This window comes from Crinia signifera, chromosome 12 (genome assembly GCF_055691185.1).
Source record: "Crinia signifera chromosome 12, ASM5569118v1, whole genome shotgun sequence".
NCBI lineage: Eukaryota > Metazoa > Chordata > Amphibia > Anura > Myobatrachidae > Crinia > Crinia signifera.
This window is the reverse complement of record NC_139228.1, coordinates 56,292,371-56,308,495: the sequence shown is the minus strand read 5'-3', so window position 1 is coordinate 56,308,495 and position 16,125 is coordinate 56,292,371. Positions and strand designations below refer to the sequence as shown.

The following is a 16,125-nucleotide window of genomic DNA, read 5'->3' as shown; positions in this document are numbered from 1 at the left end:
GTTTTGCGGTCTGAAAGCAGCATTACATATCACATCCCCAGTAGTGTCCTAGCCAGTTACATATCATGTCCCCAGTAGTGTCAGTTATGCTGCTTTCAGCCTGCAAAACTGGCTTTGACCAGGTATTTTAAAATGTTTCGAAAAACGGGTCTGCCAGCTAAAACCCCTTTCACACCGCATATCTTTAAACGGTATTTCAGTGCAGTTTTTGTCCTTAAATGGTATTTTAATGCAGTTTTTGTTCCTTCACAACACTGAACCTGTTTTAACCCATAGAAAACAGTGGATGACAAAAAAACGGGTCTGAAACGGGTAGGACCCTGCTTTATTACCGTTTAGAAATACCAGTTCAATAGAACCGGTAAATTCACTCTGCACCTTTCCGCGTGAGCAAATTACGTTAAAAAATGGCAAAATAACGGTTAAAAAGTGCGGTCTGAAAGGGGCATTACATATCATGTCTACAGTAGTGCCAGTTACATATTGTGTCCCCAGTAGTACCAGTTACATATCATGTCTCCAGTAGTGCCAGTTACATATCATGTCCCCAGTAGTGCTAGTTACATATCATGTCTCCAGTAGTGCCAGTTACATATCCTGTCTCCAGTAGTGCCAGTTACATATTGGGTCCCCAGTAGTGCCAGTTACATATCATGTCTCCAGTAGTGCCAGTTGCATATCGTGTCTCCAGTAGTGCCAGTTACATATCATGTCCCCAGTAGTGGCCAGTTACATATCGTGTCCCCAGTAGTGCCAGTTACATATCATGTCTACAGTAGTGCCAGTTACATATCATGTCCCCAGTAGTGCCAGTTACATATCGTGTCCCCAGTAGTGGCCAGTTACATTTCGTGCCCCCAGTAGTGGCCAGTTACATATCGTGTCCCCAGTAGTGCCAGTTACATATCATGTCTACAGTAGTGCCAGTTACATATTGTTTCCCCAGTAGTGCCAGTTACATATCGTGTCCCCAGTAGTGGCCAGTTACATTTCGTGCCCCCAGTAGTGGCCAGTTACATATCGGGTCCCCAGTAGTGGCTAGTTACATACCATGTCCCCAGTAGTGGCCAATTACATATCACGTCCCCAGTAGTGGCCAGTTACATATCATATCTCCAGTATGTCACACTTAGGGGGTTTTGTGGGACTGGCAGGAGCCGAGGGAGCGGTGGTGTGGTTGTGATGGAAGCTTGGTGGCCGTATGTAGTGCCTTCTCATGTGAGAGAATACTGGATGAAACGGAGGAGAACTGGGTAAGGCTAAGAAGGTTTAATGAAAGAATCTTACAGTACAGTTCAATAATCACGTTTGTAATGGTATAAGAAACAGGTATGCATATACTCATAATGGTGGAGGTTAGTGGAGATAAACTAGAGCTGGACTAATGTAGGAAATTAGACTGAGGATAAAGTCCATATAGGGTAACTTGAAGACTGTGGTAGAAATTCAATGGTAAGAATACTGGGAGGCTGGGACTTAGAAGAAGGTAAGACTTAAGAAATACTGTAAAGACTTGTGATACTGGTTTGCAGGATGATATTGAAGAACTCTGTGACGAGATTATTAAACTGTTTGGAAGATGAGACTGAAAAACTATGTGAAGACTTGCAACTGGGATTTGAACAATACTGCAAAGACTGGGTAAAGGTGACTTGGGAAAATACTGAAGAATACTGTGAAAGACTGGTGACTTGGGAACGATGCTGAAAACACTGTGCACACTGATGACTTGAACACTGTGCACAACCGGTGACTTGCTGAGACAATGCTGTTGAACACTGCATAATGAGGACTTGGAGACTATGCTGAAGAACACTGTGCACACTGAGGACTTGGAAATGATACTGAAAAATACTGTGCACACTGAGGACTTGGAAACAATACTGTGCACATCTGACTTGGAAACGATGCTAATGAACACTGTGAGCAGTACTGCCAGGCACAGACACAGTTCCCCGACACGGACAAGGCTGAACCCCTGAAACAACCTGGATGGTACAACAGGAAAGGCAGAGCCACTCTGGAACACTGCACAGGAACAGCAGCAGGTTGGGAAAGGGTAACTGCAGGAGCGCAAAGCCAGAGAACCTTACTCCAGAAGGTAACTAGAAGCACAGGCAGGGAGTCATAGGCCTTTTAGAAGGGCAGGACGCACAGGATAGGCTGAGAGAATCCGAGAATCGTTGAAGAGGGATTAGAGCAACCTTGGTCTCCAACATGGCTGCCCCCATGTAGGAGACACCAAAGAGAACCAGGCACACCTCCACCAGCCTAGGCCCAATGCCAGACCTACTCCCACTCAGCGTGTCACCACAATGGCGACCAAGTCCGGGACCTTGCCTCCTGAGCGTCCCTGCTCCCCGGTACCCTGATCATACCAGGCGGCTAATGGGGAGAGTGCCATGACCCACGCCAAAGGTCAGTCTCTGTGTGCTGACAGTACCCCTATTTTTGGGTGGACTCCGAACACCCTCCAGGCTTGGTAGGATTCTTGATATCAGAAATATGAATTCATCTTGGAGCATGAACATCTTCTGCATGTACCCAAGATCTATCCCATAGCTTTTCCAGTCAACTAAATATTGAAGTCGACCAAGATGCTTGCAAGAGTCTATCATTTTATGAATCTCGAACTCCTCATTTTGCAATACTCAAACTCTATGTGGTTTAGGAAGGGCTAACCGGAAACGATTCAACACTAATTGTTTTATAACGAAATGTGAAAGGCATTGGGAATGCATAGGAATGATGGTAATCTCACTTTATAGGAAACTGGATTCAAGACTTTTTCAATAGGATATGGGCTAATGACCCTTGGAGCAAATTTCTTTATGGGATTTTTTTTTTTAAATAGTTTATTGTAAATAACATGCAATTCAAGTAAGGTACAATATTTAAACAGTCACATATATGGAAAGAGTACAAAATTGCAAAGACAGGAATAAAAGAGGTGACGTACAATGACGAGATTTATGTACATAAGGTGCACCTTATAACTTAGCATTGACTAAAATGAGAAGAGGGGATCGCACACTACGGTTTTACAGAATAAAACCCACATATACATCTGATCCTAATAACATTGAAATTTATGGCTATGTACAAAGCAAAGGGAAGAAACTGGTGTTGGGTTATTTGTGGGACTTTTTAATCTAAGATTCCATGTTGAAACCAAAACACGATCTCCTACTTTGAGCCTTGGGATAGCTCTTCTCTTCCAGTCGGCTGCGGCTTTGTATCTTGTAGAAGTTTTGGTCAATACTTCACAAGCTTGTTCCCAGATTTTAGAAAACTGCAGAAGAGACAATTCTGGAGCTGGAACTTCAAGTACTGGAAGAGCATGAAAGGCTGGCACATGGGGATGAAACCCATAAATAATAAAAAAAATGGAGTTGATTTGGTAGATGAATGATAAAGATTATGTGCAAATTCTGCAAATGGAAGATACTCCAGCCAATCATCTGGAGAAGAAGACATACAAATTTGATGAAAAGTCTCTAAGTCCTGGTTCCTCCTCTCAGTTTGTCCATCTGTCTGTTGATGATAGGCTGATGATAGATTTACTTTAATCTGTAACGCTGAACATAGAGCCCTCCAGAACTTAGCAACAAATTGCGGACCTCAATCATAAACAATTTCTCATGGAAGTCCATTTAAATGAAAGATCTTATAAATAAATAACAAATAAATAATTTGGATAATTAAGGGGAAGAAGGCAGACCAAAGAGAGGTATGAAATGAGCCATTTTAGAAAACCTGTCGACAATGACCCAAATAGTATTGAAGCCCTAAGAAGCTGGTAAATCTGAAATGAAATCCATTGCAATATGAGTCCATGTTTTTTTAGGAATGGATAAAGGAGACCAACAGCAGAAGTTCTGAAAGAAGAAGAATGCGCCCACCAAAGAAGCTTTTTCCGAAACTTGGAAGCCACAAAAGGTCTTTTATACCGGAAGTAGAGGAGCTGTACAAGTTGAGGCAAACAAGGCTGGATCCAGGATGAATTGTTCCACGGACGGTTCTAGAGAATCATCAGCCTGCCAGGAATGAGAGTGAGCATCTGCTCACCGTTTAAGAGCTCCAAGATGGTAGAAAAGCTTAAAGGAGAATCTAGAAAAAAAAGCGCCCACTTGGCCTGTCTTGGGTTTAGACAGCATGCTGTTTGCAAATATTGAAGCTTTTTATGATCTGTGATTATAGAAACAGGATGTTCAGCACCTTCTAGTAAACGACTCCATTCCGTTAGAGACAATTTTCTGGCTAACAGTTCCTTTTCTCCAAATGGGTAATTCAACTCTGCTGGGGAGAATCTTCTAGAAAAATACGCACAGGGATGATTTTTATTATCCTCAAAACTTTGAGAAAGGATTGCTCCCACACTGATAGCAGAGGCATCTACTTCGACTTGAAAAGGAGGACGGAGATCAGGTTAATGGAGGATGGAAGCTGATGTAAATGCCTCTTTGAGGAAAGAAAAAGCTTGTAAGGCCTCAGGTGGCCAATTAGAAGGATTTGCACCTTTCCTCGTCATCTTGCTATGGAGCTATGATGGTTGAATAATTTTTATTACATTTTCTGTAAAAAAAATTGCGAATTGTTGGATTCCTTTCAGTGTAGTGGGTTAGGAACAATTTCGGATGGCATCGACTTTGGTAGGATCCATTTGAAGCTGGTGTTCAGATATGATATAACCTACTGTAGGAAGGAAATAGAAGGAAATTCGAAGGTGCATTTCTCTAATTTAAAAAAGAGATTATTCTTCCGAAGGCGACTTAAAACCTCACAGACTTGCTGGCGATGGGTTCCCAAAGATTTAGAAAAAATAAAAATGTCATCTAAATAAACAACTAGGCATTTATACAAAAGGTCTCTGAAGATCTTGTTCACAAACTCCTAAACTCCTGGATGACCTCTGGGGCATTACATAGACCAAAGGGCATCACTAAATACTCGTAATGCCCATCCCTGGTGTTGAACGCGGTCTCCAGCTCGTATGCGAATCAAGTTATAGGCCCCACGGAGATCTAATTTTGTAAAAACGGCGGATCTGTTGACTCTCTCAATAATTCAGGTATCTAGGGTAGAGGATAACGATTTTGAACTGTGATTTCAATCAAGCCACTGTAGTCTATGCAAGTACGTAATCTTCCATCTGTAATATAAGCAGTCATTGGCTGAGTCTTGGGAAGAGACAATGGGTATGTTCGATGTGGAGGAACTTTTTTCGGGAGGAACTTTAAAGGACAATCCCAAACGCGGTGGGGAGGTAGTGTGTCAGCTCCTTGCTTACTGAAAACATCTTGGAAGTCCAGATAAATTACTGGATTATTGGAGGACACACTACTTAAAGGCTTAGCGATGGATAGGCATGTATGAGGTTTTATCCCAGCTGAGGATTTCCGTGGTTTGCCAATCATGGGCTGTGATGCTGAAGCCGAGAAAAAACAAGAATTAATTTTTGAGAGGCTTTTGGAATCACCAGGAAAGCTGTTGTTGCAGAGGGGAGAAAATTTAACCCCTTACCGACGCAGCCTGTTTTTGCCTTCCTGACAGAGCCCTTTTTTTCAAATCTGACATGTATCACTTAAGTGGGGATAACTTTTTTTTGCTTTTACTTATCCCAGTGATTTTGAGATTGTTTTCTCGTGACACATTGTACTTCAAGTTAGTGGTAAATTTTGGTCGATACAGTCTGTTTTTTTTTGTGAAAAATACCAAAATGTCGTAAAAAAATTGAAAATTTTGCAATTTGCAAAATGTTAAATTTTCTGCTTGTGAGACAAATAATCATACCACTCAAAATAGTTAATAACTAACATAGACCATATGTATACTTTATGTTTCCATCATTATTTCAACCTCCTTTTAATTTTTTTGGACACTAGGAGGCTTAAAATATGAATAGCAAATTCTCAAATTTTCAAGAAAATTTCAAACACTGATTTTTTTAGGGACCAGTTCAGTTCTGATGTGACTTTGAGGGACTTGTATGTGAGACACCCCCATAAATGATGCCATTTCAAAAACTGCACCCCTCACAGTATTCAAAACAGCATTTTGGAAGTTTGTTAACCCTTTAGGTGTTTCACAGGAATTAAAACAAAGTGTAGGTGAAATTTCAAAATTTCATTTTTTTTGCAGATTTTCAATTTTAATACATTTTTCTAAGGAACACAGTAGATTTTACTAGAGAAATGTGACTAAAAATTGATTCCCCCAATTCTTTTGTTTTCATAAATATCCTATATGTGGCCCTAGTATGTTGACCAAACCACAGGCTTCATAATAGAAGGAGCACCTACTTGATTTTGGAGCCTCCTTTTTCTGAGATTATTTTTTAGGCACCATGTAGGTTTCTAGGCACCATAAGATGCTAAAAGTTAGGAACCCCCCCCCCCCACAAGTGACCCCATTTTGCAAACTACACCCCTCAGGGAATTCATCTAGGGGTATAGTGTACATTTCAAACCCCCAGGGGTTTCACCAATTTTGGTACAACTGGGCTGTGAAAATTAAAAATTAAATTTTTTACACAAAAATGCAGTTCTGGCTCAAAATTTTTCATTTTCACAAGGAATGAAGGAGACAAAGCACCCCAAAATCTGTGCCCCAATTTCTCCCGAGTACGGCAATGCCTCATATGTGACCAAAAAATACCATTTGGGTGCATGGCAGGACTCAGAAGGGAAGGAGTGATATTTGGATTTTGCAGCACACATTCTGGTGGAATGAATGGTGGGTGCTATGTCGCATTAGCAAGACCCCCGAAGCACCAATACAGTGGAACCCCCCCACAAGTGACCCCATTTTGCAAACTACACCCCTCAGGGAATTCATCTAGGGGTATAGTGTACATTTCAAACCCCCAGGGGTTTCACCAATTTTGGTACAACTGGGCTGTGAAAATGAAAAATTACATTTTTTTTACACAAAAATGCAGTTCTGGCTCAAAATTTTTCATTTTCACAAGGAATGAAGGAGACAAAGCACCCCAAAATCTGTGCCCCAATTTCTCCCGAGTACGGCAATGCCTCATATGTGACCAAAAAATACCATTTGGGTGCATGGCAGGACTCAGAAGGGAAGGAGTGATATTTGGATTTTGCAGCACACATTCTGGTGCAATGAATGGTGGGTGCTATGTCGCATTAGCAAGACCCCCGAAGCACCAATACAGTGGAACCCCCCCACAAGTGACCCCATTTTGCAAACTACACCCCTCAGGGAATTCATCTAGGGGTATAGTGTACATTTCAAACCCCCAGGGGTTTCACCAATTTTGGTACAACTGGGATGTGAAAATGAAAAATTACATTTTTTTACACAAAAATGCAGTTCTGGTTCAAAATTTTTCATTTTCACAAGGAATGAAGGAGACAAAGCACCCCAAAATCTGTGCCCCAATTTCTCCCGAGTACGGCAATGCCTCATATGTGACCAAAAAATACCATTTGGGTGCATGGCAGGACTCAGAAGGGAAGGAGTGATATTTGGATTTTGCAGCACACATTCTGGTGGAATGAATGGTGGGTGCTATGTCGCATTAGCAAGACCCCCGAAGCACCAATACAGTGGAACCCCCCCACAAGTGACCCCATTTTGCAAACTACACCCCTCAGGGAATTCATCTAGGGGTATAGTGTACATTTCAAACCCCCAGGGGTTTCACCAATTTTGGTACAACTGGGCTGTGAAAATGAAAAAATACATTTTTTTACACAAAAATGCAGTTCTGGCTCAAAATTTTTCATTTTCACAAGGAATGAAGGAGACAAAGCACCCCAAAATCTGTGCCCCAATTTCTCCCGAGTACGGCAATGCCTCATATGTGACCAAAAAATACCATTTGGGTGCATGGCAGGACTCAGAAGGGAAGGAGTGATATTTGGATTTTGCAGCACACATTCTGGTGGAATGAATGGTGGGTGCTATGTCGCATTAGCAAGACCCCCGAAGCACCAATACAGTGGAACCCCCCCACAAGTGACCCCATTTTGCAAACTACACCCCTCAGGGAATTCATCTAGGGGTATAGTGTACATTTCAAACCCCCAGGGGTTTCACCAATTTTGGTACAACTGGGCTGTGAAAATGAAAAATTACATTTTTTTACACAAAAATGCAGTTCTGGCTCAAAATTTTTCATTTTCACAAGGAATGAAGGAGACAAAGCACCCCAAAATCTGTGCCCCAATTTCTCCCGAGTATGGCAATGCCTCATATGTGACCAAAAAATGGCAGGACTCAGAAGGGAAGGAGTGATATTTGGATTTTGCAGCACAGATTCTGGTGGAATGAATGGTGGGTGCTATGTCGCATTAGCAAGACCCCCGAAGCACCAATACAGTGGAACCCCCCCACAAGTGACCCCATTTTGCAAACTACACCCCTCAGGGAATTCATCTAGGGGTATAGTGTACATTTCAAACCCCCAGGGGTTTCACCAATTTTGGTACAACTGGGATGTGAAAATGAAAAATTACATTTTTTTACACAAAAATGCAGTTCTGGCTCAAAATTTTTCATTTTCACAAGGAATGAAGGAGACAAAGCACCCCAAAATCTGTGCCCCAATTTCTCCCGAGTACGGCAATGCCTCATATGTGACCAAAAAATACCATTTGGGTGCATGGCAGGACTCAGAAGGGAAGGAGTGATATTTGGATTTTGCAGCACACATTCTGGTGGAATAAATGGTGGGTGCTATGTCGCATTAGCAAGACCCCCGAAGCACGGTGAAATGATGAACCTAATAATCCATAGATGTGTGGTAGATTTTAAAGCACTCCTTCATACATAGGCCGGGTTTGTCGGGGCAAGTTTCACAGTGGAAAATAGTTTGCTTTCGTATTCCCTTTTTATAGCAAACTTTGCACCTTTTTTGTGTCCTGCCCTTTTTTCCAGTGGAGGGGATTTCGTTAGGAAAATGCTGCCCTGATACAATACGGGGGCCAGAACTAGAAGTACTGGGGCCAGTACTAGAAGTACTGGGGCCCTCTGCCTGCTGGTTCCCAAATATTAGGCCCTTTATGACTTCCTCTTGAAAGTGCATAAATGTCCCCGTCTGGCTGGTAGAACGGAATAGTACGTAAGCGTTATACAGTGCCATCTGGATGATATACACGGCCATTTCTTATACCATATTTTTGTTTTCCGCAGGGCACTGTACGGCTTCAGTACCTGATCTGAAAGATCCACTCCGCCCATCTACTTATTGTAATCTAGGATACAAATAGGTTTTGAGGTGTGGGTACTGGTACCTCGTACAGGGACGGAGGTGGTACTGTCTCCGTGAATTGTTGTCAGTATAAGGACATCCCTCTTTGATATTTCTGTCCTTATATTTGACCAACAACATATTTTTGGTGCATATTCCCCTGCTTTCACCCTTTCTCAGTAATTGGGCAACGTGCGTTTTTGGGAGGCCTCTTTGGTTCTTGCGCACAGTACCGCAAGCTGCTGTACCTCTTGAACCAAGGGCCTTAAACAGGGGGATGCTGGTGTAAAAGTTATCCACATAGAGGTGATAACCCTTATCCAGGAAGGGGTGCACTAAATCCCAGACAATCTTTCCACTAACACCTACGAGGGAGGGGGGGCATTCTGGCGGTTCAATTCTTGTGTCCTTCCCTTCATATACCCTAAACCTGTGGGTGTACCCTGAGGTACTTTCGCACAGCTTATACATTTTTATGCCATACCTTGCCCTCTTATTGGGAAGGTACTGGCGGAATTTAACCCTTCCTTTAAAATGTATAAGTGACTCGTCTACACAAATGAATTTTTGGGGGATGTACATCTCAGCAAATTTGGCGCTGAAATGATCAATGACCGGCCTGACTTTGAATAGCCGGTCAAAGGTGGGATCATCTCTGGGTGGGCACTGTGCATTATCGTTGTAATGCAAAAATTTAAGGATCGTCTCAAAACGAGTCCGGGTCATGGCCATACGATGAAGTGGAGTGCTGTACAGAACATCTGTACTCCAATATTGCCTAATTTCTGGCTTTTTAACTATGCCCATATGTAACACCAGACCCCAAAATGTCATCATCTCTACTGCATCTCCAGGGGTCCACCTAGCAAATGATGACGTGGGGTTTTGGGCAATAAACTGCTGGGCATATAAATTACTTTGGTCCACCATTAAATTTATAAAATCATCAGAGAAAAAGACTTTGAAAAAGTCAATTTCTTTGAGGCCTGTACTATCAAATTGGATTCCTGGGTTGGCCAAAAACTCAGGAACCTGGGGCTCAAAATTGTCTGGTGGTGGGGTCCATACGAGATCAATCATTGGGGGGGGGGGTCTCAGCTGCTCTACGGGGGCGTCTTTGAGGGGGTCCCTCATCACTAGAGGAGGAAGAGGAGCTTAAGACAAATGCCAATTCATCGCTTACTTCACTGGCTGTGTAAGTGTCAGAGGCAAGAAGGGCATATGCCTCCTCCGCTGAAAACAGTCTTTGCGATGATTGGGACATTTTTATTATTTTTAAGTGTAGTGTTTCAACACGTGTATAGTGTAGGGGGGGGGTACAAACTTTATTTCAACACGGGGGGTATGTAGTGTGTATGTAGTGCTTTAACACGTGTAAGAAAAAAAAAAAGCTCCTGCGCCAAAAATTGAGCACAGATGTTGGTCAGTAACGTCCGTCACTGATCAGCGCTCAGCGGGCACAGGACACCCACAAAAGCACCGTGGGTGTAAAAACAATTTAAAAAAAAACCCCACAGCACTCTCCAAAAAAAAAAAATTAAAAATAACTGCTGAGTCAAAGGCAACAGAAATTTGATCAAAAAAAAAAAAATTAGTTCAACCCTGTGCCAAAAATGCTGATCAGTGATGTACGTCACTGATCAGCGCTCAGCGGCCACAGGACACCCACAAAAGCACCGTGGGTGTAAAAACAATAAAAAAAAAAAAAAACCCACAGCACTCTCCAAAAAAAACAAAACTGGTGATCAGTGATGCAACACTGATTAGCAGTGAGGGGCAGCAGGCACACCACTGTGGGTGCAACCTGACAGGGTATATATATAAAAAAAAAAATAACCCTGCACCCCAAAAAAGGTGCTGATCAGTTAGTTTATACTGATCAGCACAAAAGGGGGGCAGCAGATACAAAATTATAGCACACAATATATATATCTCTGACACAATGACGCTGCAGCAGCAGCACAAGCAGACAGGAAGCAAGAGCAACCAGGAAGCAACCAGGAAGCACCAATAGCTGGCAGCACGGATGCCACCAACGCTGATCAGGTCAGATGGGCACGGAGACCGCTCTGCACGCTGTTCCTGACCGGAATGGCGGCTGCAGGGCTGTCTCCGTTACCTCATTTGAGGTGTATTGGCGGTGATTGGTCCGTCGGTCCGACGGACCAATCACAGCCTTTGGGGGCAGGTGGGGTGAGGTGGGGTGACCACCAGTGACACCCTTACACCCGGTGGTGATTGGTGCTGAAAACGCTGTAATTGGCTGTTCACATTGAACAGCCAATCACAGCGATCGCCGATGGGCGGGGGCATCGCTGCCCCCCCTGGGCAATGAGGGAAGATGTCTGCTGTCAGGGACAGCAGACATCGTCCCTCTGTCACCGCGTCTATAGACGCGGTGACAGTTAAATGGCATGACGTACATTTATGCCATGTGTCGGGAAGTACATCCCGACCATGACGTAAATGTACGTCAAATGTCGGGAAGGGGTTAATATCATCAATATTTCTGCAGGGTTGAGGGATTTCAGTGTCTTAGAGTTTGATGTAATAGAGGAGAGCATGCAGGTGATAAGGTTGTCCTCTGAGAGAGGGAAAGGAGTATTGGTGAATTCAGACACTGAGCACAGCTTAGTGTATACAAGCTCAAGGCAGTGGCCCCTACCGAAGAGTAAAGGAGTCAGTCCATTGGGAGAGGCCAAGAGAGGAGGTTAGAGAGAGTAGTTTGGAGGCATGAGCAGCAGATTTTGGGCTGTCAATAGCAATGTTGAAGTCACCCATGATGATGGAGCCAGACAGAAAAAAAATTCCAGAAATCGTGTGGGTTGTCCAGGTGGGTGATAGCTGCAACACGCAGCGAGAGAGTAGTGTAAGTTCTGATAGAATGTACTTCAAATGATGTGAGTGATGGAACCTGTGGAAGAGCTGTGTATGTGAAGGATTGGGAAAGTAATATTCCAACCCCACCTCACCAGCTAATAGAAGCAGTAGAGAGATAGGCATACCTCCCAACTTCTGTCCGGAGGAAATAGGGACACTCGCGCGGCGAAGCCGCGCGAGCGTCTGAAAAGGGGGCGGGGCGTATGCAAATGAGGGCGCGGCTTATGCTAATTAGCCACAACCTCATTTTCATACGAGAATAGACGCTGTGCGCATGCGCACAGCGTCTATTCTACTAGATTGGGGGGTCTCCCAACTGCCACCCCCCGCAGCGGGACAATGCCTGTCGCGGGTGGGACGTCGGGACAGGACCCGAAAATCGGGACTGTCCCGACGGAATCGTGACAGTTGGGAGGTATGCATAGGTATAACTGCAGGTGGTTTGTAAATGTTGTTTATGGTGACAGTTTGTGGATGTTATTGTCATTGTAGACAGATATGTAAAAATCTCATGAGTGTTAATAAGAGGGGCGTGGATAATTGAGGCAGAAATGTGTATAGAGGGCTGAGTTTCAGTGGGAGAGAGGGAAGAGAATGATTTTGAGAGAATACCACTGGTGTTGTTCAGATGGTCATTTCTAAACACTACATATATACAGTATGAGTGCACACTGACTAGCTGACCATAGATTGCCTGCAATGCTATGGATTGCACTGAAGTAAATTTGTAATGTTGTAGAGTTACCCTGTATTTGGCTAAGGCATCAATGACTAAATTTGCAAACACAGGTAATACAATATGAAAGCAGATTATGTTATTATAACTTCTGTATCACATATACAAATAGGCAGCATAGTGACAGTGTGTGCATTTTAGAATGTAAGCTATGTACATACGTTCAAATAAAGTGGAGGTATTGCAAAAGGGTGAGGGACAATGTTACTGGTGATTTCCTAGACACAGAGACATTTTGGAAATGTTTTCCATCTGTTTTCGTCCTGTTGAAGTCCAGAATTTGTTGTTGCAATATATAACCCTTTAAATAAACCCTTCCAATATAACCCTTTCACTAGCCTAGTGAATTCACTTAAGAATGATGGATTCTGTCCATGTGAATTCTATACCACTAATCAAAGGCTGAGCATACCCCCTCCCAAATCATGTCCCCAGTAGTGGCCAGTTACATATCACGTCCCCAGTAGTGGCCAGTTACACATCACGTCCTCAGGAATGCCAGTTACATATCATGTCCACAGTAGCGTAGTTACACATCACATCCCCAGTAGTGCCAGTTACATATCGTGTCCCCAGTAGTGCCAGTTACATATCGTGTCCCCAGTAGTGCCAGTTACACATCACATCCCCAGTAGTGCCAGTTACACATCATGTCCCAAGTAGTGCCAGTTACACATCATGTCCCCAGTAGTGCCAGTTACATATCATGTCCCCAGTACTGCCAGTTACATATCATGTCCCCAGTAGTGCCAGTCACACATCACGTCCCCAGTACTGCCAGTTACAAATCATGTCCCCAGTAGTGCCAGTTACACATCACGTCCCCAGTACTGCCAGTTACATATCATGTCCCCAGTAGTGCCAGTTACACATTATGTCCAAAGTAGTGCCAGTTACATATCATGTCCCCAGTAGTGCCAGTTACATATCATGTCCCCAGTAGTGCCTGTTACATATCATGTCCCCAGTACTGCCAGTTACATATCATGTCCCCAGTAGTGCCAGTTACACATTACGTCCAAAGTAGTGCCAGTTACATATCATGTCCCCAGTAGTGCCAGTTACATATCATGTCCCCAGTAGTGCCAGTTACATATCATGTCCCCAGTACTGCCAGTTACATATCATGTCCCCAGTAGTGCCAGTTACATATCATGTCCCCAGTACTGCCAGTTACACATCACGTGCCCAGTAGTTCCAGTTACATATCATGTCCCCAGTAGTGCCAGTTACATATCATGTCCCCAGTACTGCCAGTTACATATCATGTCCCCAGTAGTGCCAGTTACATATCATGTCCCCAGTAGTGACAGTTACATATCATGTCCCCAGTAGTGTCAGTTACATATCATGTCCCCAGTAGTGACAGTTACATATCATGTCCCCAGTACTGCCAGTTACATATCATGTCCCCAGTACTGCCAGTTACATATCATGTCCCCAGTACTGCCAGTTACATATCATGTCCCCAGTAGTGCCAGTTACATATCATGTCCCCAGTAGTGTCAGTTACATATCATGTGCCCAGTACTGCCAGTTACATATCATGTCCCCAGTAGTGTCAGTTACATATCATGTGCCCAGTACTGCCAGTTACATATCATGTCCCCAGTAGTGCCAGATAAAGATATCCCCAGTAGTTATTTTAGCAAAAAAATAAATACATTTAGGAGACTATGGTTTTCAGAATAATTTGGATAAGGGATACTCAACCTGTACACCATGGTTTTGGACCCTTAAACCTGAGTATAGATGGGTTTAGCTGCTTTGGGCAGCAAAGCCCGGTACTAATGCAGCAAAGCCCGGTACTAATGGGTGCACACGCGAGGCATGTGCGCCCGACAGAGGTAACACTTGAATAGCTCTGGTGGGTGCCCAATACATTTGGGTGCCAGCAAAACAATGATGTCACCCCGATATTGCTAAGAACTGTACATTGGCCCCCTTGTGTATCTTCCCCCTGCAATACTGACCCCTCCTGCCCTGAATATTGTGATAATAATAAGGTATAATAATTATTTTGCTCACACTGAGTAGCGGCCTTACTGTATATACCACAAGAATGATGTCTGGGTAATTATTCACAACAATGTGGCAGATTATGAGATTGTAAGTTTCTCTGTTCCACTGTGACTAATGAAACATACTGGGACCTATGTACTAAACCTTGGAGAGAGATAAAGTACCAACCAAGCAGCTCCTATTTGTCATTACAGCCTGTAATAGGGCCGCCAGGAGCTGACTGGCTGGTGGTTTATCTCTCTCTAGGCTTAGTACATCGGCCCCTCTATGACCTTACGGCACAGGTGGATGATGATATTGTGTCTCTGTAGGTTGGCCGGGATGGTGAGGGGATCACTCAGAATCGCTTCCCTGCTCTGTGCTGGGCTCGGCACCTCTGGGGTCTTCGTGTACGGGTCTCAGCATTGGGACCCTAATGATTTTGGGGTTGTGCGGATTGGAAGAGCGGTGCTAACGGTGAGTGATATTTCTACACGTTGTCTAGAGTGTAGTGATCTGAGGTAATTACCATTGTACTGGAAAGTTTTACATGCCCCATAAATGTAAAACTGGTTTTGCAGTGTAAATGATTGCTGCTTTAAAAAAACTGGAGATTCTTACCAAACCTCTCACTTTCTGAATTTCTCATCCTATTAAATTTCTCCTTCATCCACTAGTTGGCACTGGAGATCACAGTGGGGAATAGAGGGCGACCACTAGGAGCTTGGGCACTAAGAATTGTAGATGTGTGGCTAGCTCCTCCCCTCTACTTCCCTACACCAGGCATTCACAGGGCAGTATTTAATGAGAAAAATTTGCCGTGTTTTATGGCGAGTTTGTGCTTTTCTCGCATTGGAATGAGACTTTTGCTCTCAAAAAGTGAGCAACCCTATTCAATGTGCACTTCTCGCCGTCTTTCTGAGTGATTTTCGCCATGTCTCTCCGTGTAGCAAATCTCCATCTTTTCATGGAGAAGTGGAATGTGAACTTTTTAAATAAAAGTTTTTTTTGTTTTAATTTTGGTGTAAAAAACTCAGGAATTTTATTCTGAGAAGGGGCGTGCTATTTTTATTCATGTGCTTATAGCACATGAATATATATATTTTAATAAAAAAAATATATATTATTTTTTAATTTTTTTTTTACACAGAGCAGCCAGCAGGGGGCCGGGAGCCGAGCCGCTCATTAGATATTCATATATTCACTGCACCCGATCATTACATATGCATGATCGGGAGCAGTGAATATACCCGGTCCCCTGCTGGCTCGGGGGGGGGGGGGGGGGGCAGCT

At 43.5% G+C, this 16,125-nt stretch overlaps 1 protein-coding gene across 2 annotated transcripts in view; it reads left to right on the top strand.

Annotated features, from left to right (window-relative positions):
* Positions 1 to 16,125, top strand: part of ADCK1 (aarF domain containing kinase 1) — a 58,701-nt gene that overhangs the window by 3,289 nt on the left and 39,287 nt on the right. For both annotated transcript variants that reach the window (XM_083166950.1, XM_083166949.1), the window contains exon 2: positions 15,167 to 15,311. In XM_083166950.1, coding sequence (XP_083023076.1) covers positions 15,177 to 15,311 — 135 coding nt within the window. In that variant the 5' untranslated portion in view covers positions 15,167 to 15,176. The remainder of the gene's footprint in view (positions 1 to 15,166; positions 15,312 to 16,125) is intronic.